This window comes from Choloepus didactylus, chromosome 9 (assembly GCF_015220235.1).
Source record: "Choloepus didactylus isolate mChoDid1 chromosome 9, mChoDid1.pri, whole genome shotgun sequence".
Classification (NCBI taxonomy): domain Eukaryota; kingdom Metazoa; phylum Chordata; class Mammalia; order Pilosa; family Megalonychidae; genus Choloepus; species Choloepus didactylus.
Window position 1 is genome coordinate 50,940,923 of NC_051315.1, and position 27,469 is coordinate 50,968,391.

The 27,469-nt window shown below is 36.9% G+C and overlaps 1 protein-coding gene across 1 annotated transcript in view; it reads right to left on the reverse strand.

The window, feature by feature from the left end:
* Window positions 1–27,469, reverse strand: part of KCNH7 (potassium voltage-gated channel subfamily H member 7) — a 527,676-nt gene that overhangs the window by 113,811 nt on the left and 386,396 nt on the right. The window contains exons 4-6 of the mRNA XM_037848865.1: window positions 16,817–17,245; window positions 10,954–10,974; window positions 2,994–3,208 (exon numbers count right to left, since the gene is read on the reverse strand). Of these exons, the coding sequence (XP_037704793.1) occupies window positions 2,994–3,208; window positions 10,954–10,974; window positions 16,817–17,245 (665 nt within the window). The remainder of the gene's footprint in view (window positions 1–2,993; window positions 3,209–10,953; window positions 10,975–16,816; window positions 17,246–27,469) is intronic.

The following is a 27,469-nucleotide window of genomic DNA, read 5'->3' on the forward strand; positions in this document are numbered from 1 at the left end:
TATTTGATCTCTGCCTTGGACTATTGGAAGGTTTGTTAATAAGAACTAACGTGGGAACTAAAAAGAAGATAGAGCTCTCCTACTGATCCTCTTCTTTCTAGTTTTTGGTTTCAACTTTGATCCTGTCTCTCATCAATTCTGGTCAGGACTAAAGCCTCTTCAGTGTTCTATCTGCCTCCAGAATCTTCTCTGTTCACTATATCTTTCACATTGTAAAAAAAATGGCCCTTCATAAACCATAGATCCAATTCTAATCTTCTACCACCTTAAAAAACAAAACAAACCTTTTGTATGCATCATACCTCTCTGACTTGGCTACTTTGGAGAGCAGGTACTCCATAACTTTTGGGGAGTGTGAAAAACTATAGGAAAAACATAGGGCCTTTTTGTGGACCTCCATATAACTCAGTGATAAGTTCTTTAAAATATTTTTAAAATATTAAAATAAATATTATAATATTATGGGGCCAAATATGAAAGATACAGGGATTTTAAAGATAAAGCATGAGACCTTGAAATAATGCTATGCTTTTGATAGGAGCTGCTGCATTTTACTTAAAACCCCTAAGTATTTATGTGACAAAGGTAAAAACCACCTAGTGGGGAAAGTTCCAGCATCTCCCCTATCTGTAACAGGCCCCTCCCTATCTGTCCCCTTACAGGCCCAGAAGACACATGGAGTTTTGAGCCTCCACAACATCGTTCACTCCAACATTGTTTACTCCACTTAGATTTCCACTCCTCTCTCTTGTACAACTGGCCAACTCCTCATTTATTCAACCTTTGGTGAACTCTACTCTCTGCCAGGTGTTCCACTAAGCCCTAAGAATGTAAGGATAAAAGAACCCTGCAGAGATGGTGAGGAGGGCAGGGCAAAGCCATACAAGAACATTAATGAACTAAATATAATGATTGACATTGTGTGTTACGTTCTTAGCACTATCATGAGCATGTTCCATACATTTTTTATTAATCTTTAATTGTTAAATCAACTGTAAGAAATAAGATGGCATCCATAAAACTTGCTTCAGTGTCACACAATAAATGTTTCTTGTCTCCTTGGCATGCAGTAAATGACTTTGCCAGAATTAAAATACAAACCCATCTGACTTTGAGTTATGCTCTTAAACATCACCTTCCACACGGATTGATAATCTTCTAAATCCAGTTGGAAAGTCTCATCCTATCTCTTTCTTCTTCAAAGCAGTTACCATCTACGTAACCTGTGTTCCTGTATTCTTCATTAACATACATTTCATTGTGACTATTTGCACTTGTGTATCTTCTCTCACCAGGCCCAGAAAGAACCCAGAACAGGTGTCACCTCTGATCCACGTCATCACCTGCCCTGTGCACAGTGGATCTGCCGTATCTGGTGGGGTGGGGTGGGCCAAATGCCTGAAAGCTTTGTAGAGACCATACTTGGCTGCCTACAGGACTGAAGGTGTTTTGTTTGGCCTAAAAGGTATTCAAAAGCATTCTTTGAATTAGTTTACCAACATTGTGAAATCAAGAGTTTGTCTTAAAGTCTAGATTTCAAGCTTATTTGAAAAATTGGAAAATTTGGGAACACTGGCTAAGCACCCCTGTACGGCAAACATTGGCTGAAGCTGAGCATCAGCTATCTGCTTTAGAGGAGGCCTGCATTCTACATTCTACCGCAGTCCCCTCCACTCCCCATTGCCTACCATTCCCACTTTATTCACTTATGCTACTTGCAGAGTCCTGCTGGTAATAATTGAAACTTCTCTTGTGTGCCATACCTGAAATATCTTAATTTCTATATATTTACTTGATAGTTACTTTCTATAAGCCATATAATTTTTTTAAGTAAAAACAACTGCAAGTAAAATTCAAAGCTATCAAAATGGTGTCAATACAACATGAACAACAGCAGACTATTTACCACTAATAAACCCAGTTTACTAAATACAAGTTAGGGAAACTGAAATGCTGAGGGGAGAAAGCCTCAAAGCTACACTAAACATTAAAACTTATACTAGGGATACTTCAAGTATGGCATGTATGATTTTTCATCTCAAATAAATATAGATTGTTAGGCATATTTACAACTTACCCATGGTCTTTAGCTATTTCAGCTCACACATAGGAGTTATATACAGATGGTACTATTGTGTTATTTGCACTGATTAAAATTACAGAAAAACTTTATTAATTCAAAATCTTCAATGCCTGGGACACAGATTAGGGCCAAGTTTACCATTATACTGTGGATATTTTATGAAAAGTTTGCTCAAGCAAATATACCAAGGAAATTGTTTGTAAAAGAACTGTTTACTTAACAGAAATTCTAGAGTCATGCATTCCCAACAATGTAAGTGCACTGTAAGCAAAAGTTGGGTATTGCTTAGGTTGGTATTTTGATATAATAAGTACAAATCATTTTAAAGTAGGACTCCTGCTTGACAGTATCTTTTTAACCCAGTTAAAGTTGCAATATTTATTTGAAAACAATGAAATATTGTTCCTGTAAGATGTATTGCTTCCCTATGATTTTTGATCATCTATCACAGCTCTTAATTCCCAAGTCGATTGACTTAGATGACTCTATTTAGGAGAATAAAGTACAAAAAAGGAGGCCACAGTTAAGAGCTTATCCTAATTAGTCACCTAAAGCTTCATTAGACACATCCATTTTATTTTGAAAAGCATGCTTTAATAATGTACTAGTAGGCAGCAAAACAATAAATGTCCAAATATGATGAACAGCAGGTTAACCACCTCAACAACAACAGGAAATATAATAACAAGTTAGCCCATTTTCACTTAGTCTCATAATAAATAAAATCACAGCATTTAGCTTTATTTATCAGTTATCTTAGGGGGTCATCTGACACCTCAGGATATATAGGAGTGAAATAAAAGCCTTACCTCTATTGATAATCATTCATTATTGTCTTAGGAAAAAAATGTGATTCATGCTCCATAAAAGAACTCAGAAACTGGCAATCGATAGTAAAGCCATATCCTACCTGGGTAACTTTCTCTGTCACATTGTGTGTTCGTTCTTTAACCTTGGGTGCAATAATGGTTTTATCTGAAGAAGGAGGGGATGTATTTTTCTTTTCAGTTTTGACGTCTGAAAAATTCAGAGTGAGTTGCGGAATCTTGTTAATAGTGCTGTACTTGTTGAGGTTTGAATCCGACGTGGATCCCAGAAGGCTTGACTTGATATGATTAAAAGGCCCTAAAAAAATTGGAAAGTATTTGTAAAAGCGATAGCAGAAGAAACAGAAAAAGAAAGAGACGGCCCTGAATGACCTGCCAGTGATCCACGGCCAGTGCAACCCTTATTCAGCCACGGCTAAATGCAGCCAGCTGATACCTGGACATAGAGCTTGGCATCACTTTCTGCCACACGAGCTGCATATAAGTATCCAGGGATAAAACTGGTCCAGGGTGTGCATCCAGAGAGTGGATGGTGGCTTTAGCTCTTAATCTGCTTCTTTCCTTAATGACTGGAATAAAAGAAAGAACTCCACTCCCTGCTAATGACCAAATTCCTCCCTCAAGTTTTTCATGAAGTTCTTTTCATAATCTAGGGATTTTTCAAGAAAGGACTTGCTTATGGTTAAAATCATTTGGTCTCGTAATTTCTGTTCAGGCTGTCTGCCCTGTTATAATTTGTGTTATTACCCTTTCTGAGCCTCTGACTGGGAAGTGACAAGTCAGCTGGGGCCTTCAAATGCTTCCACATTTTCTATGAGCTGCTCCACAGTGTCCTAGTGGGGTTAAGACCAAGTGGAGGAATTACAGATAAGTCTGAGATAGGCAAAGGGCCAATCTATTGAAAATTCTAGGATCCTATATATGTATTTTTAATCTTTCCTTTCTTTTCTTCATCTCCTTCGTTCAGATTTAAGACTGATGACATTTTGAGGGGAAAAAAAGCTTCTATAAATCCATACCAGATGGTTGCCCTGGCAAACATAACTCACTGCAGCGGTGACATAGCTAGGGAACAGCACATGTCTGGGGCTGGTGGTACCTGGTCGCTTTTCACACTCCCTTCCTGCAAAGACAACATGACAAGGTGTCAGGAAGCCCGGCCCCCTCGTGGAGGCTGAGTCTATAAACTGACAGGCGGAACCTTCTTTTGAAATGGAACCTTTTGCCTGTTGCTTATGGAGAGTAGGAAACTCCTAGGAGTTTCTTGTGTAAATGGGCAACATTACTGATATCATTATTTCATCTTAAAGATTAGCCTCAGGAAGAATTTTAAGGAATCCTAAGCCTATGGGTGTTACAGACCATTTATCTTTGTGCCTCAGGGAGTGGTTAAAACACCATACTGCAAGAATGAATTTGCTGGTCAGCACATTGCCCTCCCCCCTTCAGAATGGCACTGAATACACTTGAAGCACCAAGTGAGGGTACAAACACATCACTGAATTATTGATAATTACAGTTTCAGGTTGTGTACTTTGGAGCTGAACAGTCAACTCCTGTCAGATATAATGCTAAGAGAACAACAGCCATCACGTGATTTATTGTTATATGTGGGGAAAATCACACTACATTTGTTTATAAACATTTATATTTATTTATAGACTTCTGGTGTGGTTTTAAGACAATTTCCATGTATTTAGCAAATACTTTGCTTCTTGATGGCATTCCCATTCATTCCTGAGATTTATCTGTGATGATAACCAAGTCCACCAAGGCGATACCTGCCATTGCGCTCTCTTGCCATTTATGGCCTGGAATGTTCTCCTTTGCTATAGAGTCTCATCCTCTTTCCAATTTCTAAGATAAGGATAGAAATAAGAGCCTTTAGGTAGGTATGACAGAAACCTCATACTCCAGGCCTTTGTAACAGTCCTCACAATAATAATTTATTATTGTAACACAGTATAGATAGTGCTTATTTTTGGTAGCATTATATGGCTGTATTCCAGGCCTACATCTTAATATTTCAAAACTGTAAAATGTGCTTGGACTTCAGACCTCAGACTTCTTGCATGTTGTCTTTTCCCTGACTCCAACGTCTCATTTTTACTCCTTAGGGAATTTCACTGCACACAGGGATAGTGACTAGAGATTGTAGATTGTTGAATTCAGATATATAGTGGAATTGTATTTAAAACCCTTCAGCCCATCTCTCAGTTGTTTTTCTTTATCATCCTCTGTGTTGGATTTCTGCAGCAAACTGTTATACGGACTTGTTAAAAAGAAATGGAATAAAAGGCACAGATCATCTTTGATGCATAATAGACAAAAATCTTTACCATTAATCTAATTTGATTGTCCTCGTAACTAATACCAATAAACACCTCTGAATTGGCTGTACTGATAAGTATGTGTTCTCAATGATGACAACAGTTTATCCTACTGGACATTTGTGGGAGCATTTTGGGGTTGCTACAATGATGGAAGATTGCTTTTCCCTCACCTTGAAAAATTGTCCTGTATGTTCCAATGGACATTAATACAGGTGAAAAGCTGTTTGTAATCATCTAAGCCTTGAAAGTAACCATTTCACATACAAAGCAACACAATATACTTTTTACATGATTTTAATATATACCGAATTTTCCAGTGCTGCAACTAGTGTGTACATACAGGGAAAATTAAACATTGTCTGTTCAGAATTTTACCCAAAGTTGTTCACTATTTTTGAAAATCTTGTCACCTAGAGGCATATTGCTTGTGGCATTAGAATTGCCAATACAAAATTTAGATTCCAGGTTTCAGTCTTTATTTGTAGCTGTCATGTGCATATATATTTAACCTTTTTAACAATCGTGGAACCAAATATTATTAAATTTGCAGAGAATTTTAGGAATCACACTAAAATCATTAACGAAATTTCTATCAAAGATAGTTCATATTTGTGTCCTCTTATATAAGTAAAATGCTATATGATATAATGAAAAGAAATTCAGGTAGTAAAAACTAAACATGTGAAAGTACTTGTTCTGGGGTTGCCTGTTTTTTTGGTCAATCTCACTCTAACAATTCTCTGGAGACTTACCACAACTTCTCTATAATTTCTCGATTTCCATTTCTTTTTCCAATTCATCTTCTATTCTCTATTATCTATCAAAACAACTGTTCCACAAGGTCTTTTTTAAGTATTGAGGAAGAATATATGCTCTGACATGTAGTGAAGGTACAATTCATTATTACTGTCTGTCATCACACAGGGAATCATTTTGACACTACATTTAAGAGTAAAGACCAATTTATTCATTTTTTCTCATTTTCTCTCTAATTTGTCTTGTATACTATTCATAATTCAATTTTTTTTATATCCGGCTTTTAAATATCATGTATAAATAAGTTTGATCTACTATTGTTTATTCCAATGGTGTTTTTATTCTGTAGTCCAGCCATACTCCTGCTCTATCATTTTATCTGGTACTTGTATGGAATGTTTTCTCATGTCCTTAATCCTCTTAAAGTCAGATTTTTTGTAGGTCTGACTGTTGAATTATGTCTTCTAGTGAGTTATATTTGAACATTAACGTATTGAAATATCATTTTATTATAAACTATTTTCCTTTTATTTATCCTTTCTATTATAGTTAGGCAATTATGTTGATCTTTTAGAAGTAGTGTACACAGGTGGTTAAATTATCTCTGAATTTAATTTCAGGATATAAAAGTGTGTATACCAGTATTTATTGAAAACAGGGACATTGGATCTGATAGAGTTGAGAAACCACTGGTCAAAATACTTCATACTTACATTTGCTCTTAAACTACTGCATCTTCATTGCAGTTTTTGTTTTAGCTTCTCTTATTTACTGGTGGAAAGACCTTCTAAATTGTTAGTCTATCTTTTTAAAGCTCTCAATATTACAGATCTAATGTAAATATCTTTTAAATCTACACGTTTAATGAATTCAGTAAAAAAAAACTTCCTAAAATTGTTTATGCATGCTACTTAGATAAGGCATTTACAATGTATTTCATCATGTAAAACAAAGATTATTACACTTCTTTCTACAGATTTTGAAGCAGATGTTTAGATGTAGATGTATTTTAGAGTCTGCAAGAAGATCAGTGTTGGTTTAGGTTGTTCCTCTAAAACCTATCTATATTCTAATGAAATTTTTTTCCATCACTTTAATTAAGGTAGATATTAGCAATATCTGTATTTCACCTAATTATTATTCTATAATAGACAAAATAGAGGCCAAAAGGGTATAAGAATCCAGAGCTAGAAATCAGAATATAGTGTTTTCTACCTCCTAGATCTATATACAGAGAGGCCTGGGTTGAGGACTTAAATGTGAAAGTCAGCCTCACTGAGAGTGATCATGAGCATATGGGATTTAGGATTCTAATGAAAGAAAGGAGAATAATCTGAAAAAACAAAGTAAATTAATTTGAAGAAAATGAATGGGCAGAAATGAAGGGAAATAATAGATTCAATGGAAAGGAAAGTAAAACTCCAAAATATATAGGAGGACTTCATGTGCTTTAGAGAAGCATTTGCTATATGAATGACCAAATTAAACTTTCCAATATACTAGGAGAAAATGGAAAACCAGGGACCAAGTACCAACTACAAAGAAATATACTATATTTAGAGATCAAGCTAGGATCTCTAGTCTGGGAAGAATTTAGATGAAAGATATTTAAAATTTATATGATGAGGCTATTGTAATTTGTCATAAGTTACAAGATGCAAAAGGAGACTATATTCTCCTTTAGATGATGCTGGAAACATAGAGATGTCTGAGGTGTTTTTTGTTTGTTTGTTTGTTTGCTTTTAAGTAATGATATGAAAAAAAAGATCATGGCTCCTGAGGCATATGACAAATGCATTGAAAAAACAAGGAAACCAAATAGGATTAAAGTCATTTTCAAATCATCAGATACGATATATCTTAGGGCACTGAATTTATTTGAGTAAAGTTTAATAAAACAAATTGCTGAAGTGCCTTAACTTTAAAAATGCAAACGCAGGGTTTAGAAATAAATTTTGCAAAGAACACTGCCAGTGAGTATAAGGTAACCAGTTTAACACCTCAAAAGATACTGTAAGAAGTAATCATCAAATTATTTCTGTTGAATATCCATGCTGTCTTCTATAGTATTTGACATATAATTTACAGAAGAAAACTGTCACCATTGAAAATTAATGTGCAAATGCTTATAAGGTCAAAGGTATTGGGTAATGGTCAGAGTAGCTTATGAAAAACAGTTATATCAGATCAACTGATTTCCTTTCTGAGTCAGTGATAGGTTTTATGGCTGGAGGGGAGGTGAGAGATGTAATAACTCTTCAGCGGAGTTTTGTGTATGGCTTATATGACAACTTCATAGACAAGTTGGAAACGGAACATACCATCGTCAGAGAGGTGCAGGATTATTTGGGAAAATGAGATGGATGCAATAGAGTTTTACAATTGTATTAATGGAATTTTTTAAGTGGGTAAATTTTTATCAATGACTTGGGAAGTAGAATAGGCAGAAAAAAATAGCAGGTTTGAGGTGCTAATTAGTTTGAGTGAATGAGGTAGTGTTTAGAAACACCCATCACATATTAGATAAATTATTAAAATTATAATACATACATATACATAAGGAGCATATGTGATTTATTTGAATTAACTTTTTCATTCTTTGATAATGGGTAGCACTTTTTATAAAGAACTCTGAACTGTTATTTTAAATGAGTCAGAGTGCCAAAGGAATTTATTAAAGGGAAACAAAATGATCCTAAGAAAGGAGGTTAAATAGAAATTTAGTTTTAGAAGAAATGAGTGAGAACCAATTTTGCTGTCTTAACAGAGTGAGTGTGATAGTACATAAAGATTAGTAGTAGTTCCCTAGCATCTATTTCCACTGAGTATAGATGAAGGGAAAGAAAATTACATTTCAGCAAGGCATATTTAGGTTAGCTCTTTGTATAAGAGGCACTAAAAAGGACTTTCCAATAAAGTTAAAGAATGGCTTCCGCTGGAGACGAAGATGCCTACACCATTTGTGCAAGGATTTAGATATCACTTCACCTGAAGGGAATAAACCATATCTTGAAGACCTTCCAAATGCATTCCCAAATTACTTATTTGGGTAAAGATATAATTTTTATTGAACTAGATATTGAAATAATTAACTGTAATTAAGCATTTTGTATAAAAGGCATATCTTTTATTTCTTAACCTTATATTTAAATTTGGTTTGGAAACAATATCAAAACATTAAAAAAACACACACACTTAATGATTTTCCATATTTAAATAGTATGGTAATCACTTTGTGAAAATCTCAAAGAGGTAGACACATATTTAATAGTTTTCAAAATCAGAGGCTGAACAAATGATGAACATATTTAAGTTTTATTAAGGCTGCATATGTTTTATCCAATTTTGGGGTTTAACTTCATAAATATTACTATGTGAAAACTTTTTACAATGGTTTAGAGATTCCTAATTCCAAATTCTGACAACGATTCTACTGTATAATTTAAATCGTGATTATGAAATTGATACTGGATCTGAAACCTACTTAAGAAAAAGGACATTTTTATTCAAAGATTACAGCCATTAAAAATGGGAGGGGTTGAGGAAAAAAGAGTTGGAGATGGAAAGAATTTATGAGACAAAATATAAAAATACTGTACTTGGGTGACAACTATGCAAACTATCAGTTTGGAAGGTAAGCAAATGCAATTTTCTATTTATTGATAAAAAACAGATTCATTTCTCACTGCTTTATTTAAGAAATCACTGGAAAATTCGTGTATACTAATTTATTCTAATTTATAAATGCTGTTTTTCAAAAATAAAAGCCACCACCCACAGCTGACACTAATTTGCTCCCTTTTAGATAGCTGAGTGGACAAGCCAAAGATGTAATAATCATGTAGATGAAATCCCATCTCACAATTGGAGATAACCAACATACACCCTTTTTGAAGTTCTTACAAAATAAAGGTGGAATGGGGGAGGGAGCTGCTCAATTTTCCTTATTTTCAAATTATCCTGGGCTGCTGACCAGGAAACATATTCAGTCTCCAGTGCTATTAATTCACAGCCTTCATCAGCTCTGAATTAACGAAGGAAACAATTGAGAAATCGATATGCAGAACTGCACAGTGATCAGAGTACCAGTGACATACAGAAGAGGCCAAAACAGTGAGTTTTAAGTATTGATGGTTACTGGTGGAGACATGTTCATGCAAAACACATGCACAGAATGAGTCATTATCACCATATGCAAACCCACAGCAACATGCATGGTCTTATGTTAAAAGACTAAGCCAACAGTTTTCAATTTGATGAGAACAATGCAATGATTATATTTTGTATTTCCTTGTGTCTACTGCGATATAGTAGAAAACAGAAATGAATTTCAAATATTTAGCCAAATCCAAATTTATCCAGAGATATTGTCCTAGTTAATCATTACCCTGTGGTAGCTGCAGGTCATGCTAGTGATTTCAGACTAATATAGGACACAATTTAAAATGATTAAAATGGGATATAGAAAATGACTCGCATGCATGTACAATTTACTACTACGGTAAGCTTAAAACCATACCCCCTGCCATCCAGGAACGTGAAACTAGTTTTAAGGAAACAAAAGAGGAAAAAGTGAAGAGATGCTGTCATGTAGCACTTTGCTAACTTTATTTAATCTCGTACTCAAAATTATTTGGCTGAAATAGGCTTATGTGCCTCTTTCATATATTTCGCTTGATATTCGTTTCTTTCCAAATGGTTTTAATATTTAGGTTCATTGTTAACCTAGGCTTATGCTTCTTCCAGGAAAAACGAGTTCATAATCATTCTGGTGACACAGCTAAATTAAGAATGCCTCCAACAAAATCAAGCCATGATGTCTCCACCAGGCACCTGGACTAGCTAAGGGCAGCATGATGATGTTGCATAGAACAGGGCACACAGCAGGCAAGTTAACATGCCAAGTAACGGGGCATTTGAGCATCGGGTGATGAAATTTGTGCTTGTACGTTACCTTTGACACTGCGACCATTATCTGTTTTGAGCATATGAGGACAAAAAAGAGAAAAATATAAAAAGAAAACTAAAATTATGTTCTAAATACACTGAAATACCTCTATAAAAACAATGTGAGAACACAGCATGTAATGATTAAATTTATCTTTGCTTGAAATTAACAACATTGTGTACCATTCAACCAAGTAAAATGCATATACTTTGCATGGTTCAAACAAAGGAAAATGCACATATAAAAATAATATCTGGAATAATAAACATTCATGTTTAAATATGTGAAATGCTTATCATACTTAATTTAAGTAGAGTCCAACATACAGATTTTACAATTAAGACAGTTTGGAGAAAGACATCCTCCACTGCCTGCAATTGTGATAAAAAAATTTCAAACTTGTCAGAAGTCAATTTTACCATCTCCTCAACATCTGCTTAAAATACACACAAGGGAAGACTACATAACATTTTGTGTGTAAGTAATTTTTTTCATATAATTTAACCTAGTACCTAATAAGGGAAACTATATCTAAGACAATAGATTACCTTAAGAAAACAATTTGCATTATTAATCACAATTAAATTAACTGTACCCCCAAATGTTCTTCAACACATATTTTGAAAATAGTGAATATAGCTCAAAAACTCATTCTTAGGCAAAAATAATAGCAGGAAATCTGCAAACGGTTTGACTGCTTAAAAGGAGCAAGAGATTTTATTTATGTTAAGACAATGTACCTCAGTGTAGTACCTAGAATATTTAGGAAATTTGCTTATACTAAAATGAACTGTTTTGAAATCTCAGACTTTTTTGTGTTTTCACATTTATTCTGAGATTCTCAGTCTGACTCTTTGGTGCTTATTTGCTACCAACAAAACATGCATTACTAGTTTTGAGACAAACAGGCTTAAAAGAAATGAGCTTAAAACAAATGAAGTCATGTTAAAAACCATTCAAATATATCCAAGATTTGAAAAATCTGTTTGACATTTTGTTGGCATCTATGCTAACACTGTGCATCTTTAAAATCTTGGGTATATCATAATTGCTTCGGAGCTTCCAATTGAAGCAATTCCAATAGTGTGGCCTATTGGATTGCTACTGTAGATACAGCTTTGGACAAAGATGCACAAATAAAACTGTGGCCTTACATGACAACTCTCTTCTTTAAGGGCTTGTGAAAAGCAAATAGGGGTAGGGGAATCACAGAGGGAGAGCTCTTGATTATACAGAATTAATACCTTCATGAGAAAGTGGGTCCAAAAATCATTAGTAAAGTAACAACTGCTTGCAAGTATTTAAAAATTATAAATCTACTCACCAAATCTGGAATTGCTACATACAAATTTACAAATTCCAAGGAACCTATCAAAAAGTTGCAGTATACTTTGACATTCTAATGCAGTATGTGTGGTCTGTGCACTGGAGCTGGCTGAAATCTGCTTGACAGACATGACAACATCAGTGCAGAAATTAGAGGAAGCATTTAGAATCTTATAGAGCAATTTGACAGAATAATTTTAGGTCTTTTGAGTCTAATAATTAAAAAACTGGGGTTTATATTTTGTATGTCTATTTCTTTAATTTCATTTTTCTAGTAGTGCATTTTTATTGTATTTACAAATGTTTTGCTTTATGATGAAGCAGAAGGAAAAAAACATCCGGTCCTTAACTACAGATAGTTTGAAAAGTACAGTCCCATGGTACTTGATAATGTGATCAAATGAGAGCATAATGTAAAACACTATGTATCTGAAAAATATTTGAAGTTCTGTAAGTATAGCCTATATAGGATGAAATGTTCTCTACTTGAATGAAGAGACAACAATTTGAATTGAAAATCTGGTGCATTTGGGGTTTGCTCTAGTTTGCTAATGCTGCCGGAATGCAAAACACCAGAGACGGATTGGCTTTTATAAAAGGGGGTTTATTTGATTACACGGTTACAGTCTAAAGGCCACAAAGTGTCCAAGGTAAGGCATCACCAATTGAGTACCTTCACTGGAGGATGGCCAATGGTGTCCAGAAAACTCCTGTTAGCTGGGAAGGCATGTGGCTGATGTCTGCTCCAAAGTTGTGGTTTCAAAATGGCTTTCTCCCAGGATGTTCTTCTCTAGGCTGTGGTTCCTCAAAAATGTCACTCTTAGTTGCACTTAGGGTATTTGTCCTCTCTTAGCTTCTCCAGAGCAAGAGTCTGCTTTCAACGGCTGCCTTCCAACTGTCTCTCATCTGCAGCTCCTGTGCTTTCTTCAAAGTGTCCCTCTTGACTGTAGCTCCTCTTCAAAATGTCACTCTCAGCTGCACTGAGTCCCTTCTGTTTGTCAGCTCATTTATATAGCTCCACTGATCAAGGCCGACCCTGAATGAGTGGGGCCATGCCTCCATGGAAATATCTCATCAGAGTTATCACCTACAGTTGGGCGGGGCACATTTCCATGCAAACAACCTAATCCATACATTCCAACTTAATCCCCATTAATATGTCTGCCCCACAAGATTGCATCAAAGAATATGGCTTTTTCTGGGGGACATAATACATTCAAACCAGCACAGGGTTTAACCTGTTAACAAGTTACATGGATTCATAAAACTGAAATCAGTTTTAAAAGTTCTCCATTTCTCCTTATCAATAGATCCGTTTCTAAAATGTATCAGTGTTTGTAGTGATGGAAGTACAGTTATTTCTAAAATAATCAGTTATCAATAATCTAAAATAATCTGCTAAAACTCTTCTAAAGTGGAAGAACAAAATATACTCTGAATTTATCAATCTGTAACCACATGTTGACTGCAAGTTCTGCAAGAAAGTGATGTTTTCTGAAAATAACACAGTTTGGGTGGAGGTGGGAAATTGACAATGATCTTAGTACTGAGTGTACCTGTGCTGAGAAATCTAAAATATTAAATCATCCTTTCCCATCCTTGGCACTTAATTGTACAGTACCTGCACACTAAATAGAGGCCATATAAATTGAAAACAAAGTTAAATCATGAAATTTGATCTAAACTACTCAGCATCACTGTCAAAACACAGGCTCTGATTATGTATCTGTTTGAGATTCAAATTTATTGTTTCTGAAGGTGACTATATTGCAACTCAGGTTCTAGGGATTGAGGCCAATCTCTGAAAAGTCATTATCATTGCTAAAGATGACTGCACTAACTGGACTAGCTAACTAAAATTTATGCCACCCATTTGAATTACTGTGTTGAATTTGTCATTGTTGTTCAGCCATAGGATTCATTGTGTAAAGATCAATTTACAGAGGTTTTGCTCTATCAGCAGCTAATGACCATGCCATTACTAGATGGCACAGAGTCTTAGATGATTAGCCAGTTTGGGAATTGTCTTTTTATTTTCCTTTTTATTTCTGACCTTCTTTGGATCACAGATTAAACTGGATGCACTAATTGCTCCTGTACCATACACAGCTTTTCAAATTTGTTTTATAGAAAGCTGTCCCTTCTGTTTCGGTGACATTGATTTATCTATCTGAATTTTTTTCTGCCAACTCATTTTCTTTTGTCTTCTTTACTTCATTGTGTCCTTCAAATAAAGATCTTCCACATGATTCACTCCTAAGACTCCAGTTTACATTTCAGGGTATTATGGTGCAGTTGACTCATTCTTTCTGAGGTGTGTGATTTTGGAACACAATGTATCATCATGGTCTTCTTGATGCCACATGAACATTTACCAGGTACCTGCCATGAAGTTGGCAATTCTGCCGGATACTGAGGATGCAGCACTAAGCCTGAGCTCCTGAGTGGGACAAGCTCACAGCAACATAATTGTTTGCTTATCTAATGGGGCCTGCTGACATATAACAAACAATGAACATGTAATGTAATAAATGCTGCAATATAAGTAAGCTCTGCTTTACAGACTCAAGTGTGAAATCATTTAGTTCTTCTGGTTTGGGTAGGAGAATGGGCCCCTATGGAGAGAAGGTGGCATTTGAACTGGGTCTTAAGCTATGAGTATTTGTGCCAGAAGGCGCAAAGTGGGGAAGAGTATTCCAGGCAGAACAAAGTAATGAACAAAGCAATAAAGAGAGTAAAATGCATGACACACTTTTGGGAAAAGGCAATTATCTTTCTGCAGGTTTAGAATAGAGTATATAGTAGGGGAAGGAGGCTGGCAGGGGCTAGAAAGAAAGCTTGAAAAATAACTGGCGCCAGCTGATAAAGTGGTTGGATCCCTCCCCTAAGGAGTCCTGTGATGAGATTTGTGTCTTAAAAAGAAAACTAGCAGCAGCATGGGTGATGATGACAGTGTTAGAAGTGAATTCCACAGAAAAGGGTAGTAGGCATCTCAAGAACCCAAATCAATGGAGTTCAGAAAAGTAGGACACATGTATCCTGCAACAGGTTCTGTGATTCTCAGATTCCCTGAGGAAAATTCAGTTGCTCATCAGACCTCTGCTCCCATGAAGTTTCAAGGAGCAGAAGTGAGGGAGGAAAAGCATCCTGGATGCAATGCATGGATTGACTGTAGACTCTGGAGACGTAGAGCCCTGACTTTGAATCCAGGTTCTGACACTGACTAGCTCTGTAACCTTGGGCCAATTAGTTAACGTATCTAAGTCTCTGTTTCTTCATCTATAAAATGGGGCTTAAAAATGGTTCCTCAGAGTCCAGAACTACAGCAGTTAAATATATATCTGAATGTGATTTAAAAGGAGAAATGTTAGATTATACATATACATGGTAACAATAAAAATTTTTTTAAAAATCCATGGAACTACACTATACAAAATGTGAAACATAAGTTAAACCATGGACTATAGTTAATAAGGCAATTATAAAAATGTGCTATCATCAATTTTAACAAATGTTCCACACCAATGCAAGGTGTTAAGACAGTGGTATATGGGAATCCTGTATTTTATGCATGATTGTTCTGTAAATGCACAACTTCTCTGTTTTGGAAAAAAACAAACAAAAACAAAACCTTGGGTCTACATCCTAGCCAAGATTGTTGAATAGATATGTGATTTGAAGAAAACTACTTATTCTTCTATGTTTCTCTTTCCTTGCATGCAGAATGCAACTAAATATCTAGTTGGCAGAGGCAGGATAAAAAAAGCTTCCTGGCTCACAGGGTTATTATGAGTATTAAATGTGAGTTAATAGGTATACAGCACTTACATTAACTCACACATTATAAATACCCAACAAATGTTACCCATTATCATGTAAATGTTGAATCATTTTTTTTCATTGCCTTTTAAGTATCCCTACTTTGACTACTGATTAATAAAAGCATGTAAACATAAAGAGGTCAGAGAGAAATAAATGAATTCTGACTTTGCTTTTCAAGTTGTTTTTGGTTGAGATAATGACTTCCATGGTTTTTTCCTCCTGATATTTCCCCTTCCCTCCCCACTCCTATAGGTTACTGGGTTTCTGAACACTCAGTACACTATATTTAATGTGCCCTGCCTTTGGAAAGAGTTGGTCAGTAAAATAAGAAAATATCACTGTGATGGCACACAACTCTTTCCGCCCAGGATGTGACTGATGCTAATGCAGCAAAATGAATTATACTTGAGATAATGGGGTTCATCACCTAAGAGCATCTCATAATAAGCATTAATTAATTAATACCCCACGAGGTAGCAGATAATGGTTATCATCCTATTTCAGAAACACAAGTATAGAAGGCAGAAGATATCAAGTTATTCACTAGGGTTCAAAGAGGAAATTAATACTGTCTCTGCATGTAGGACTCACAATTTTAATAGCCTTTATCACATTTCTTCTCCTAAAGCATAAGGATTAATGTTGAAAATAAACTACAAGAAAAAAGCCTTTTCATTATTCATTAATATATGTTTCCATATTAAAAAAAAATCAAAAATACCTTCACTTGCATGTCGGTCTCTAAATATGTTCTTGGGGTGGATGCTGAATCCTTCTATATCATGCACAGAAGATGCCCTCCGTATACTGCAAATGCTTTCCTTTGATCTGGAATGGGTCAACTGAGAACTTGACTGCAGCATGTCAGGGTAGAGTCGGTCCCATTGTCTTTTGGGAGAGGAATGGTCAAGAGGTCCAGATATATTCACCAAAGGAGAACATTTGCTGGGCTGTATCAAGGCTTTTGTATCATCTGCTTCAGAGGGGCTGCAGCTGTCTTTTGTAGGAGACTTGAAGTGCTTCATGGCTACTGAATCATCGCTGTGCTTAGACGAATCGATTACAACCACATCAGGGTCTTCTTGTGGTAAGGACTGCTTTCTGTAGGTAAGAACTCTCAGACCAGGGAACTTGAACCCAAAAAGTTTGCCTACAAAGAGAGACAGGAAAGAGATTTATAAAACAAAGGATAAATCCCTTAAAAAAAAAGTTGTTAACTCAAACACCATGTAAAAAGAGTTGGGAATCAGCACTTTCAGAATCGTGTAGAAACTGTAGAAAATTTCCTGGAGACCAATAGAAATTACCACAGAAGTAGTAATAATAAATTGATTTAATCAATTTTCTAATGGTCAGATATACTCTAGTGACATGAAAACATTATTTAGATGACATAAGGTGTTTTCTTTTTTTAAATTAAAAATACATTAGCAGATCATTGACTTCCATTTCTCAATCAGCCGCCACTGGGAAAATTCTCCTGTGTAATCCCAGTAATGATACATTGAAGGAATGGAGGGATTCGAATATTTCTGCCTCTGACATAATTTGGGAGACTTTAACTGTGTTGGAATGCAAATCACTGCATGGCAAGTATGTTGGACCAGTCTGTGGCCATGATTACCCGTACGTTCCAGATGTTCTCTTTTAGACAGCAATCCTGTTCTTTTCCACAGTTACTCTGTCAGCCACCTTGAAGCATTTCAAGACTAGCTGGTATTTTCCAAAAGTTTCGATCCATAGTGAGTGACTTTGCTATCTTTCTTACAATTCAGTGTATGGTTTTAATTGACAATGCCATTGGAATTCCATCTACAAAACTACAAGTCCCAACTGTTTTCCAACCCACTAGAGATGATCATGGCTGGTTGGTTACACCTTTAGGTCCAAATCCATGGTGGACAGTAATAGCAGCTATTATTCCAGCTTTGCTTTGTACTATTCTAATTTTTATGGACCAACAGATTACAGCTGTCATCATCAACAGAAAAGAGCTAAGCTTAAAGTATTTTTTTAACATCCATGGTAATGTGAACCATTCTAACTTAAGCAACATCAATTGATGCTCATTAGACTTCTCCTGTATTCGGTAATCATTTATACAGTGAAATATTAGCATAATTGTGGCAACCCGTGGCCTGAGCAAAACAGGCCTGCAGATCTTTGGTGCACAGCATTCTGCATGACCTAGGCAGCTAAATGTTTAACCTATTGTCTTCCTAAGCCAGTAAAGAGAAAAAGGGTAAATTGACCTTGAAATGTAACTTTATGGGAAGCAGGCAGGAAGTGAGAGGCTCTTAGTCTCATAAAAAGAGCAAAATGTAATTGTTCAAGTGTTATTCTAGTCCTTCCTGCACCACCTCCCAGGTCAGAGTGACCTGTTCCTGCATCTATGCTCCCCCCACACTTAGGAAGGCCTTTGTCTTAAACCCTTATAAATGCTTTCTGTCCTCTTTGCATCGCTCAGTTGCCTTCCCTGCGAACGTGATGCCTGCCCGGCATATGAGAGCTGTCATGATCTCTCCACAACTTCTCACCCTGTAAGTAAGCCCTGAATAAAAGTTCGTGTATCAGAAAATGCTTGTCTTCTTTGGCCTCTGGAATGGCATGGCCCTCTTGGGCTGCAACAATAATGCTTTCAGGTTCATAATTTCTATTGTCTATATAAAGATACTTTATCTTATAATGAGCTTAAAATATATTTATTTGTTTGTTTGAAGCAATTGGCTGAGTTCTATAGTCTGAGCCTTACTTTAGGGCCTAAAATAAAAATCATTGCCTGAGTTCTAACTTTCTTTACCATGGTTAATGTATTTTAGGCAAATAGCAATCTATTTTGGTGAAGTGAAACTTAACCAACTTGTCTTACATCTGGGATTTCTCTATTCATTTTATCCTAAGTATGCCTATTAGATTGCATTCATTACTGGAATAAATTTCATCTTCAGATGTTTCTCATTTTCTTCAATTAGTCTTCTCTCTATAATGCCTATAACAATAAAACCCAGTCATAAATATGGTTTATAAGTGGCATCATTGTGTTTTACTGCAGATTTCAGTGACTTTTTTTTGTTCTTTTTACAAAAAGAGAATAAATATGGATATATATTTAGTTATTATACTATATATTCTGACTCTGCCACTTTGAAGCTGTGAGTGATCAATGTTGTTCACTGGTTTGCAATTTGAAATAAGTATTATAGCACTATTACATTCAGGAATATGTTACATAAAATAAATAAGATTATTGAATGGTTAAAAAATTAAAAAAAAATACATACCCATGATACATCCATTCTTTTAGAGAACTTGAAGGATGAGCACAATTGGGAAAGGAAAAAAAGGATGGGGAATTATGTGTAAAGATATAGACACAGGAATGTGTATAGTGTGTGTCTGTGAGGGAGTATAACATACTGGTGTGAGAATTAGATTAAGTTTAGCTTTCACACAGGGTGGGGGCAGCTCAGGGGAATGGCAGAGGGTCAAGAAGCCAAGCTATAATTGGTGGCCGGTCCTCCTGTTTATCTGCCCATTGTCCTTGCAAGGTGGAGACTGGGGGGTGGGGGTAATAGAGGTTCCTAAAATCGCTTCATAAGTTGTTAACAAACTAGCTCAGACTGGCTCTGCAGTTAAAGAACAAAGGAAAGAGGGATGGAGACTTCTTTCAAATGTTCAAAGTTTGCGCAAGAGACTTTTTTCCCAAATGTTTCCAATTTGGGTGGGCTGCATGTTTCAAATTTGCACAGGCTAGTTAGGCTTGTCAAATAGAATGTAACCTCTGAAGTATCCAGCCACTGGAGAAACAGGGGAGGGACTTGCGGTTAGGCCTAGGGAATAAATACTGCTGGGTCTATTGTTCTGTGCGCCAACCCCCCACATTTGGGTTGGGCGCCCGTTCTTGCAAGATCGTGAATAAATTCTTTTCTTCTCCACAATTGGGTGAGTGTCTATTCCTTTTTAGGAATAGTGCTTGTTTCTCACATTGGGAATAGGAATGAAGGGAATAAGGTCAGGTAAGGAGCTTGAAAGATTTAACTATTTATAACTGGATAACACTGTGAATTGAATTTGGAGGGGAAAAGTAGGGTCAGCTGAGTATAATAGTGTCGTCATTCCATTTGGTATTCTTTCAGGGAGAGAGGTATTATAGAGGTAAGAATTTCTTTCACCTCATTTATTTTTGTTCTGAAATCTGAGAATACATATTAAATGTTATTTATGATATATCTGAGAGTGAATGATGTACAAGGGCAATTAAATATAAATATTAAGGGATATATAACAAAAGATTAGTTAATAAATACATAAACTCACTAGTAGTCAAAATGCAAATTAAAACAAGAGAGTATCTTTTTCCAATCTTCAATTTAGAGGTAAACAAAATGAAGCATAGCATTTAGTGCTGACAAAGAACACTAGCAAGCATTCTGATACTTTGGTGGTGAGAGTGAATTCTTTCATAAATTTAAAACAACAAATTAAGAGTTCTACTCCTAGAAGAGATGGAAAGATAAGAGAAAGCATCCGAACAGTATTCTGTAATTCAAAGCTTCCCTAAGTATTATGTATAAGAAAACACAAAGTTTCTAATTTCTATTGTCAGTGCAATAGTATAGGTCCACATCACTCCATGGCTTTATAATTATACATTGTCCTCCTAGTCAATTAATTTGGACTTTGGCTGCAATATTACCTATCTACTTATCAATATTTTTAAAATGTCATGGGTACCATTATCTTTAATATATTTACTATAAGCTCTTCCTCAGTGTACTGCTGATGGTCTAAAGCATGGAAGAACATTCTCAAAATCTCCCACTGGATGTTCTTATCTACATATACATTTTCAATTGCCATCTTTAATCCATGAATGGTAAATTTATATCTCCAGATCAGACCTCTCCTCTGAGTTCCAAACATGTATGTCTATGACCTCATCAACATCTCCCCTGAGAAGTCTTCAGGAAACCTCAAGATCTCATAGTGTAAGCCAATCTCATGCTCTATCCCCCTGAATCTAGCCCTTTACTTCAGTGACTGGCACCACAATCCATCCAGTCACATAAGTCTGATCCTCACCGTCCTTTCTAAATACCCTTCTCTCCCTCACTCCATCCCTATATCTGATCAATCCACTTTACACTTCTCCATTGCTTTTTGTCTAAGCTCCTACCACAGTTCACCTGCTTTCCTGCAATAGTGAGCTAATCACTTCCTACATTTGCATACTTTTGTCCACCCTTTCAAAATCATTCTTTTAAAAATTCACTTCTGATTATTTAGACTATTGCTAAATAACTTCCTGCTTTAGGGATAAAGAAAAAAACTATTTCCATGCTATTTTCCCTCTAGGGGTCATCTCTCCTTGCTCCCTAAGATCCAGGCACACAGGATGTTTTAATTCTTCCAAAGACCTATGCTTCTTTTAGATTCAGGGATTCCTTCTGTTTCATACATTTTACTGTGCCTACTTAGCTCATCCTGAAGATATTAGCTAGAAAGTTATTTTCCTAGGGAGACTTTTCCTTCCGTCTCAACTAGGTTAGCACCTCTTCATAGCTTTCACCACAGTTAATAAACATTGTACATGTGTTGATTTTCTGATTAATATTTCTCCCCACCACCTCCCCTCCCCGACCCTCACCCCCACCCAGGCCTCATGAGGGCAGGGTCCTGTCCATTTTGTTCACTATTGAGTCCATGCCTATGGTGATTTGAAGCTGAAAAATATGCTCTTAAATGTAATCCATTCCAATGGGTGTGGATCCATTGTAGGTAGAACCTGTTGATAAGGTTACTTCAGTTAAGGTGTGACCCACCTCAGTCAGAATGAGTCTTAATTGTTTTACTGGAATACTTCATAAGAGAATGGAATTCAGGCAAAAAGAGAAAGCCACATAAGCAAGAAGCTGAAAGCCAAGAAACCAGAACAGAAGGGAGAGACCAGCAGATGCCGCCATGTGCCTTGTCATGTGGCAGAGGAGCCAAGGATTGTCAGCAGTCGATCTTTGGGCAGAAAGCATCGCCTTGATGATGCCTTGATTGTGATATTTTCCAGGTCTCAAATGGTAAGCTAATAAATTCCCATTGCTTAAGTCAACCCATTTCATGGTATCTGCTTTAAGCAGCCCAGGAAATGAAAACACCATCCCAACATAATGACTGAGCATGGTGAATGGTAAATTAATTTCTGTGAACAGATTCTAAACTATAATGTGCTTCAATTTTGACTTTGGAAAAACTAGAATATTCAGTTTGGTTCTATCTAAATTAGAGAATCTTAGTCTCTGGGAATGTGGACTAACATTGACCTATATTTAGTAAAAATGATGTTTAGAACCCAACAGTTTATGGAAATGGTAAATGATACATTGCCCTCTACACTTGTTGAAATCCTTATAGTTAATTTTTTTTTTTTTTTTTTTTTTTTTTTTTTTTTGGCAGAGAGAAAGAATTCCTGCCATTCTGATTCTAGAGAGTATGCAGAGTGTTTTCAAACTCCACATCATCCAGTGAAGTTAAAATAAAATATGTTACAAAAATTTTAGAATTAAGCAGACTAATTTATTATTGTAAACTTTTATTTGTGGGCTAGTAGTTAACAGTGTTGAATATAATTGAAATAGAATTTATTTCTGGTAAAAGACATGAGACAATGCACAGACAAACCCCAAGTCTATTCAATGTTAAATTTTGGATTAATAAGATGTAGATGGGAGTAACCAATCTTCAAATAAGATTAAAAACAGTGCATCATGTCAACCATTTTGTAAGGATTCTTACATATTTTCTTAACAACTTTTATATGCTCAAGTAAATTGCCAACTTAAAAACCAGCGAACTACATCGAAGTCATTTGATTACTTTTTAATGCACTCAAAACTGAGTTATAAAGCAGTTTACAAATCAATTCTGCAAGCTTATTACAAGGCATTGAAGGTCAATGCCTGCTTGTATTCATTTTTCATCAGTTGCGGTGCCCTCTTCCTTTAAAAACAATTCACTGCTTTCTTAAATTAATGACCACTCAAGGCATTTAGCTTGCTCCTACAATTTAGTCATTTTCAAGGTGGTACAGATGGTTTTTCCTGCTTCACTAGGTTAATCTGACCATTTTATACTCCATTAAAGATTTAGTTGTCTAACTGTAGTTCATCCATAAAGAATACACACTGAGAATTTTGCTCCCTGCCAGCACTTTCAGGCATGAAATATAAAGCACAGATGAGGGTAATACCATCATGGTTCTTAACACTGGAAAACACCCTTAAAAGTTAAGGTCTCATATTTCATTGTATTTGTTTTAACTTGGAATAATTAAAATATATAAGAAAAACAGACTAAGTTTTTTCACACATTTTTCACACATTCCCAGAAAGAATTACAAATATTGATAAATAACTTATATAAACATATCACCATAAACATATCATTTTCCTCCAAAAAGGTAAAATAGTTGGTAATATACCCCAAATTATAATTAATTACTACTATAATGTCTTTATTTTTTAGGACATGTCACATTTGTGAATCTGCTGAATATAATTTTGGAAGCTGCATCTCATGTATCCTAGGCCATACTTTACTAAGAACTTTTTCACTTCTAAAATGAGAAGACACACAGATGTTCCCATCACTTTTCTCTTTGAAAATCTGGTGTTATGAATCCAATCTATACATGAAAAGATATGAAATACTTGGCCCAAAGTCAAATAGAAAATCAGGGTAAAGTCAGAATAAAACAGCAGTTTCCTTGATTTAGTTTCAGTTTTACCCAAGGTTTGGTGGTTTCTTAAGTCACAAATATCCACATGAGAATCTGATGAAAATCAGGACCCTTTTCTCTAAATCAATGTAGATAAATAAACACAACTTTGCTAATGATTCAGAGGCTAACTATCCTTTCTCCACTAGTCTCCTTCCATTGACTTTCCCTGGGATCTCTCCGATTAATTAACTCTTAATATTCCTCCATTTTTGAGGTTCTTGCCCCCAGATTGGTGCCAGTCACATTTCTTATAAAAAATTAAAGGCTAGAATTACATTTTCTATGGTATGGGGCATGTATTAGTTAGGATTCTCTAGGGAAACAGAACCAAGAAGAGATATCTGTAAATATGAGATTTTATAAAAGTGTCTCACTCAACTGGGGATTCATGAGTCCAAATTCCAAAGAGCAGGATACACAAGTCCAAATTCCATAGGGCAGGATGCATGAGTCCAAATTCCATCGGACAGGCAGCAAGCTGGCAACTCCAATGAAATTCTTTGATGAACTCCCCAGGAGAGCCTGGCTGGCTGAAGAAAACATGAAAGTTCTCTCTCTTCTCTCTTAAAAGTGTTCAACTGATTGGATTAAATCCAGCTGATTGAATTCTTTCATTGCGGAAGACATGCCCTTCGTGGATGTAATCAGCCACAGATGCAGTCAATTGACTGATGATTTAATAAACCAGCCTGTTGGTTTATTACCCAGCCACAGATGTCCTTGCAGTAACAGTTAGGCAAGTGCTTGCTTGACTAGACACCTGGGCAAGCAAGTGTTAGCCCTAACCCTAACCCTAACCCTAACCCTAACCCTAACACCTAACCCTAACCTGGTCAAGCTGATACATGAACCTAACCATCACAGTCCACCCCTTGTCAACTTGGCAGCTATACACATCACCTTAAACCATACTTAATTTCTAAATAGAACACAATAACAGACATATGTTTCACCTAACAATACTCAGCTGTCCTGTGTACAACCAGAAATGCACTAAATCTCTCCAGAATAGGATACAAGTCCTTGGATAACATTCATTCTTAAACTTGATATCCTATAACTTAAATACTACAAAATGAACAATACAACTTATGTCATCTGAAAAGGGGACAAGATAGAGAAGGAAACAAAGATATTTGCTTTATGGGCAAATACAAACATACTCATAACAAAACAAGGAGGAAATATTCATGCCATCATAGTACTCATTTCTATAACTGGTCACATGGTCATAGTTTATATTTATCATTACCTTCTTCCACTACCCATTCCTTTTTCCCTTTACCCTCAGCAAGCAATTCAGCTGGCCATGGCTTTTTGCCTGGTGGGGTGACCCAAACCTTCATTCCTGAAGTTTCTGGGCCATTGGTAGTCCTGCCTGGATTGGGTTGTTGCAGTTTTCCATTGACTTTAATCACAGGGCAGGTAGTACCAAGAGAAGACATGCGGTCTCCTGTGTTTCAGGAAAACTCTTCTTTACCTCCCTTGTGTAGTTGCCATCCTATTTCCTTTTGATAGGATCAATCACCCCAGCCAGTACAGTAATCCCCTTCCTTGCTTGTTGATTCAGAGGCATGAGAAACCCAAAGTGGCCAGGTAGCAGTCTTAACTTCCAGGTCAATGGAATTATTGTTGAGTCTCCTGGTGGGAGCACTCCTTTTGGAACTAAGACTTGTAGACAAGCAGAGCTTAAGGCTGCAGGGACAGGAAGCAAAAGTTTTCCTAGTAGATCACTAGGAGTGATAGTGAATGGTGCCACTGACATTTCCACCCCTTGATTCCTGGACCCATGAATCCTGGCTACAGGAGAAACAGCACCATAAAGTGGATTCTGATTCAAAGCATACAGAGCCTCCTGGAGAACACTGCCCCAGGACTGCAAGGTGTTGCCACCTAGTTGGCACCATAATTGAGTCTTCAGAAGGCCATTACACTGCTCTATCAACCCAGCTGCCTCTGGATGATGGGGAACATGGTAAGACCAGTGAATTCCATGAGCATGTGCCCATTCCCTCACTTCATTTGCTGTGAAGTGGGTTCCTTGATGAGAAGCAATGCTGTGTGGAATACTGTGATGGTGGATAAGGCATTTTGTAAGTCCAAGGAAGCACTGCATGTAGGGAAGGCAAACCCATATTCAGAGTATGTGTCCATTCCAGTTAGAACAAATCACTGCCCCTACCAAGATGGAACTGGTCCAATGTAATCAACTTGCCACCAGGTATCAGGCTGATCACCTTGGAGAAGGGTGCCATATCAGGAACTGAGTGTGGGTCTCTGCTGCTGGCAGATTGGGCACTCAGTAGTGGCTGTGGCCAGGTTGGCCTTGGTGAGTGGAAGTCCACCTTGCTGGGCCCATGCATAACCTCCATCCCTACCACCAGGACCACTTTGTTTATGAGCCCATTGGGCAATGACAGGAGTGGCTGGGGAAAGAGGCTGATTGGTATCCACCAAATGGGTCATCTTATCCAATTGATTATTAAAAGTTACCCTCTGGTGAGCAGTCACATGGGACACAAATATCTTCGTGTTTTTTACCCACTCAGAAAGGTCTATCTGAGGGCGGGGCAAGATGGCGGTTTTAGTTACTCCTCCAGGAATGTAGGTAGAAAACCACGAACTGTGTGGACTGGACACCGCAGAGCAATTTGACTTTGGGCATAATTCATACAACACTCATGAACACATCGTACTGCTGAGATCAGCGAAATCTACAGCAAACACTCCTGCCTGTCGCCAGCCCCATAGCCCAGAACTGCCCCAGACAACCTAGTGTGACAGAAGTGCTTCAAATAACATGCACACACCACAAAACTGGGCATGGACATTAGCCTTCCCTGCACCCTCAGCTGGTTATCCCAGAGTTGGGAAGGTGGAGCAGTGTGAATTAACAAAGCCCCATTCAGCCATCATTTCAGCAGACTGGGAGCCTCCCTACACAGCCCAGCACCCCAGAACTGCCCTGGGGGGACGGCACTCACCTGGGACATAGCACAGACATCCCTCAACAGAGGACCAGGGGGTGCAAGGCCTGGAAGAGGGACCCACTCGCAAGTCTCAGGGGCCATATGCCAATACCAAGGACTTGTGGGTCAGTGGCAGAGACAAGCTGTGGCAGAACTGAACGGAAGGATTAGACTATTGTAGCAGCTTTAAAACTTCAGGAACACCAGGGAGATTTGATTGTTAGAGCCACCCCCCCTCCCTGACCGCCCAGATACATGCCCCATATACAGGGCGGGCAACACCAACTATACACGCAAGCTTGGTACACCAATTGGACCCCACAAGACTCACTCCCCCACTCACCACAAAGGCAAAGCAGGGGAGAACTGGCTTGTGGAGAACAGGTGGCTCATGGACGCCACCTACTGGTTAGTTAGAGAAAGTGTACTCCACGAAGCTGTAGATCTGATAAATTAGAGATAAGGACTTAAATTGGTCTACAAATCCTAAAAGAGCCCTATCAAGTTAAGCAAATGCCAAGAGGCCAAAAACAAAAGAAAATTCTAAAACATATGAAAAAACCAGACGATATGGATAACCCAAGCCCAAACACCCAAATGAAAAGATCAGAAGAGACACAGTCCCTAGAGCAAC